Here is a 5383-nt window from a genome sequence, read left to right on the forward strand (position 1 = left end):
CCTCATTATCATTGTTGTGCAGAAACCAGAACCGGACGAGATAAGAGCTGCCCTTGTCTTCACAGCATCACACTGAGCTCTCCTGTTGAGATGATGATACCTAAAAACTCTGGACTTTCCACCTGCACTCTTCACACCAAAGATCTTCAAAACAGGCATCCCAGCTTCCTAAGAAAATCTCCCATCTTACATTTCTTGTTCATAAATACATTTGATAATTCATGACTCAACAAGGAATGAGCAAGTCCAGCCTTCCTTATGGATTCTCATGAAGGTTTGCAGTTCCGGCCTTTCTTCTCCACTTTTAGGCAAGATTTCATTTAGGCTAGCATGAGAGACAGAGATTGGGTAAAAGATGGAAAACTACCCTCCCAACATCACAAGCATCTGAAGTCTGCATGTTAAATGCAATCAACTTTACCCAAAATAGCTATTGCAAGAGGACTCAGGTTCCCCTTGAGACAAAATAAGACTTGAGACAGGGAGGAACTCCAGCTCCTGGATAACACTGAAGGAATCAGAAGTCAAAGCAATGACTACTCCTAAGTACAGCCAGGCCAGAAACATAAGTTCTAGCAGCTCATGGCGAGATCAGGTACTGAGGTTGGTAGCAAACATCTGCCATGGAGGGTCTTCATGGTCCTGAAGCAAAAAATACCAACAGCCTAGCCCAGCAATGCCTGTGAACGGAGATGTTTACTGTCTTGCAAGCTACCACAGGTTAAAGCCCATTCTTAACCTTTTATAGAAATAAAAATGCCAGTGATAAGGTAGGTGGTCCTCTTTACCTTGCACTCTTCATCCAGCAGGTCCAAGATACCAAGTTTCGTCTCTATAAGGTCTATGCAGGGCTGGTTATCGTAGAAGTCTATGAGCGTCCAAGGGATTCCTTCCTTCATGTACTCTTCTTGTTCCAGCTTAAACACATGCTGAGAACGGAAAAACAGCAGTTACTGACCATGACTCCAGCCAACACAGCACCAGCTCTTTTCCTCATCACCCACATGTCCCTGCTGGAGTATTACATAAGTATATCCAGATGCCACAGAAGCTTTAGGTGCCCTCGCATACAGCTTTATACAGGCTTTGCCATTTACTTAATCTAGCTTCTGGCAAGGAAAATAAAAGCGTTACACTGGGAAACCATGGGGCAAGAAAAAACCAAAAAGGCTTTAAATGACTTCCACTAAAAAATGACTGAAGTGATGAAAACGTCACTATATCTAGGCAGAAGCCATATATTGAAATGGCAATGATGTACATATCTCTTGGGCTGACAAAGATCCCTCTCTGCCCTAGTGCTCTGCTGATTAAACTAGTGACCTGCAGCAGGTTCACAAGCTGGGAGTCCAGCCAGGGCTGAGTGCATGTCCCCCCATCTGTGAGCAGAACTTCACAAAGAGCATCCATCATCCTACAAGGGACGTCTGCAGCAGTATTGTCATGGTTTAAGCCCAGCCGGCAACTTGGAACCACGCAGCTGCTCGCTCACTCCCTCCACCCCTCTTTCTTTCCTCCCCCCGCTCCCGGAGGGATGGGGAGGAGAATCGGAGGAATGTAACTCCCACGGGTTGAGATAACAGCACTCCAGTAACTAAGGTACAATACAAACCACTACTGCTACCAATAATAATGATAAGAGGAATAACAAGGGGAGAGGACACAACAGCTCACCACCCGCTGACCGATACCCAGCCCGACCCGAGCAGCGATCTGGGCCTTCTGGGTGACTCCCCCCAGTTTCTATACTGGGCATGACGTGCTGTGGTATGGAATAGCCCTTTGGCCAGTTTGGGCCAGGTGTCCTGTCTCTGCTTCCTCCTGGCTTCCCCTCCTCTCTGGCACAGCATGAGACTGAGAAAGTCCTTGGTCAGAGTAAACATTACTTAGCAACAACTAAAACCATCAGTGTTATCAGCGTTGTTCCCAGACTCAGGAACACTTCTATTGCAGATTCTTATTTTAAGGAAAAAAAAAAAAATAATTAAAAACTCCTTGCCTGGCTTCTGTATCTGCCCAAGCAGATAAATTGTCTCTGGCTATTTCTGAGATACCCTAAGCATATTAAAAGATAATTTTTCAAATGCACTTTTTTCTTCAAAGATAGCTTTTAAAAATCTCTTCAAACATGTCATCTCAGAGTTTGAATTAAAAAGCTTCAGAAGTGATAGTTGGACATACTAAGTAAGATATGAATAGTGCAAATACAATCCATAATTTACTTTTCATTTTTAGCAGCAGTGATCTGATATATTAGATATACTGGAAATGTTCATGTCCATGCATATGACACAGTTTCAAAGTGCCAAGCCACTCTGGAGCACTTAGCTGCTCACATTTAACAAGTTTTCCTTTGTGTCCTGAAACTACTAGTATTTTCTTCCCTGCTGACAACAAAAGCAGATGATGACCCCTTCCTAGTTTTATTTCCAGTGCAAGTAAGTGCTTGCATCTAATAAAACAGAATAATCTCTTTTTTGTGAGCCAATTTCAAGTGAAAAATGGGGAGTGTGTCCAATCCTCCTATTTCATACAGAGTTTTTGTTTCAGAGGTTTAAGCCACACTTAATGGGCAGGTTTCCACCCATGCTTTGTCTCACATTGGAAAACTGGACTCAGCACAAGACCATCCAGGCTTTGGTTTAGGACTGAAATTACACACACACAAAAAAAATTTGGCAAACTATCTACCTACTCAAAACTATCAGTCAACCTCTGAATAAAACACTTCAAGCCTGCTCCCAGTATCAAGCTGAGTAGCATTGTCAACTTGATATATTTAATGCATCTACAATGTAAAATCATTACTTAAGAGACGGTATCCCAAGGACTACATTCATGCTGGCCAGGAGATTTGGCAAAGCTGCAGGTAAATGCCATTAAGTAGAAGCAAACATACAATAATCCCACCTTGAGAAAATCTGTATTTTCTCCTAACTTTCACAGAACATTTCCAAGCTGACCTTACCAAGTTGAACTGCTGCTGGAGCTTTTCGTTGGCGTAGTTGATACAAAACTGTTCAAAGCTGTTCACTTCAAAAGTTTCAAACCTGCAAAGCAATGAATAAACAGGAATCAAGCATTACTTTGTCTCAAAACCTACCTTCCTCTGCAACCGTGTCATATGCATGAAGGGGAACACCAGTTATTCAACCATCTCTTCGCATTCCTCCTATCCTAGATCTACACTTTATTCCTCATTCCCTGAAATACCTATCTTTCCTTGCCACAAGTCGAGGGATTTGAGAGGTCTCTTCCTCTGTGCATAAATAAGATATTCGGTACGACTGTAGCTTCCTGCCCATCAGGCAGAAGTGCTGTCTGAGATAAGAAATGTAACAGCCTCTCTCAGGGAAAAATATCCTGAAACATTAAGTCCAAATATATTCACTTCAAAGGCGATAAAGAGACAGTAGCTGCTGTCTTAAAAGACCAAACATGGTATTTTTAATGCAATTCAACAGAGCAGAAAACCAAGGTATTAAATCCATAATTATAGCCTCTATATTGCATTCCTGACAGCATAAGAATTAGATACATGTGAGCAAGCGAATTCTGCAAAGCAGAGGGAAAAACAGTGCTTTCAGCTCCAATTCCAATTCATTCCTTAGAGGGAGTTTAATGTTTGCCTTGGTGATCCCCTCTTCGCCAGGGCTTCCAAAGCTCCCCTTGCCAAAACATAATCCCAACCCTCCACAGGCCACTGGCCAACTCCAGACCGAGCTTGAAACTGGCTTCCTAGTCACAATTAGCAAAGAAAAAATCTGCAGTCCTAACAACACAAACTACAGGCAAGCAGCAGAGCTCCAGCAGAACCCGCGAGGCGATGGGGGCTGAAGCACTTGAAGCCCAGGGACAGGAAGAGGGAGTTGGGTTTGTTCTTAGAAAAACAGGACCACTAGGAATTGATGTTATTTATATTTCTGTTTTTAAGGCATAGTTGGGAGAGGGAAAAAAGTCTTCAACACATGGCTGTAAGGATTAAACTAAGGGAAGAAGTGGCAGGCTCCCTGCGCTTAACAAATAAGCTGCTGCAATGATAAATGCACTTCGAAGTAATTGCTCAGGTAATAGGTGCTGTAGAACCTGGCAGAGCAGACTTAAAGAACTAAATAAATGAAGCCCTTTTCCCTCTCTTCCTCCCTCCCCCCCTCAAATATAAATCAGTATTTCTGGTTCTTTCTGAGGACTACCGGGCTGTTACCCATACGATGCAGTATTGCCAGGTGTTAATGCCCTCACCATACAAAACACCTGAGCCCTTGAGGAAAGGCAATGCAAAAACGCAGAAGAAAAAGAGGGGAATGGGAGAAAGAAGCCACTTTTGTGCTTTTATCAGCCCCACACTCCCAAAGAAACTCAGGACTCTCTCTGCCCCAGGGCGGACGTTGTCCCTGGAGCCAGTGTAGCCCGTGTCAAGCAGAGCATGCTCAATTCATCCCTATCCCACAGGAACTGAGCTTTACAACCTTTAATGCAACAAGATCTGGTGTATGGGACCAACAAATGTTTGCTATAAACACGTGGCCAGAGCCTCAGTGATGAACATGTCCTTGAAGAGCTCCTGCTGTGCCTGATCTTGGCTGCATGGCCATTGCACCATGAGGACCAGTGCCTTCAGCTCTTGTAACTAAAGGCGCACAACTTTCCCAGGACTCTTTGGAAATACCAACTCCTGCAGGCTCATGATCAGAGCAACAGGGCAAGAAAAGATTTAATTGGAACAGAGATGAAAAGGCAATGGTAAGCTAGGTGGAAAAACACAACTAGAGTGGGGGTACAAGAGGGAAGATAGCAGAGTGGAAACTCTTTTTCAACTTCAGAGACAGCAGGTGCGATTTATGAACCCTCTCAGCGGGTGCTGGTCAGAGGCAGAGCAGCTTTACCACATCAACTCCAAGGGAGATTGTGTGAAATCACTAATTAAAGGATTCTGCCAGTGCAATTTGCTAATTGATGGAGCAGACCTGTCGCTAGCTTCATGTGTGTGCTCACCAGGAGGTCCTACCTGCACAAAGTGACTGCACTAAGATGACATCCTAATGGGAAAAGCAAATAAATGGCTGTTTGGTTTCTAATCTTTTCAGTGCACCATACCTTGGTGTATTAAATAAGCTTATTCTTGACCCTCACCCATCACTGTGGCTTCCAGGAAGGCACGTTGTGAGCAGATACAAGGGGACAAATACGCATTTTTGTCTTTTCTCGTATTCCCTATTCTGCTGTGTGACTGGTATATCCTAAATCCACTGCAGCATCAGGGTTTATACTAAAATATTTAAAGTTCATAAATAAGTCCAGCATACAGCTGGCCATGTGGGTGTTCACACTTCCCTTCACATGGCAAACAGAGGGAAAACAAGCTGTCCCAGCCAAGACCAGG

At 43.7% G+C, this 5383-nt stretch overlaps 1 protein-coding gene across 1 annotated transcript in view; it reads right to left on the reverse strand.

The window, feature by feature from the left end:
* LOC104409680 (unconventional myosin-Vb-like) overlaps positions 1 to 5383 on the reverse strand; it is a gene marked incomplete at both ends in the record, with an annotated part of 107367 nt that overhangs the window by 63428 nt on the left and 38556 nt on the right. The window contains 2 exon segments of the mRNA XM_010019617.1: positions 789 to 929; positions 2969 to 3050. Coding sequence (XP_010017919.1) covers positions 789 to 929; positions 2969 to 3050 — 223 coding nt within the window.

The sequence above is a fragment of the Nestor notabilis genome, unplaced genomic scaffold, assembly GCF_000696875.1.
Source record: "Nestor notabilis isolate BGI_N333 unplaced genomic scaffold, ASM69687v1 scaffold12028, whole genome shotgun sequence".
Classification (NCBI taxonomy): domain Eukaryota; kingdom Metazoa; phylum Chordata; class Aves; order Psittaciformes; family Psittacidae; genus Nestor; species Nestor notabilis.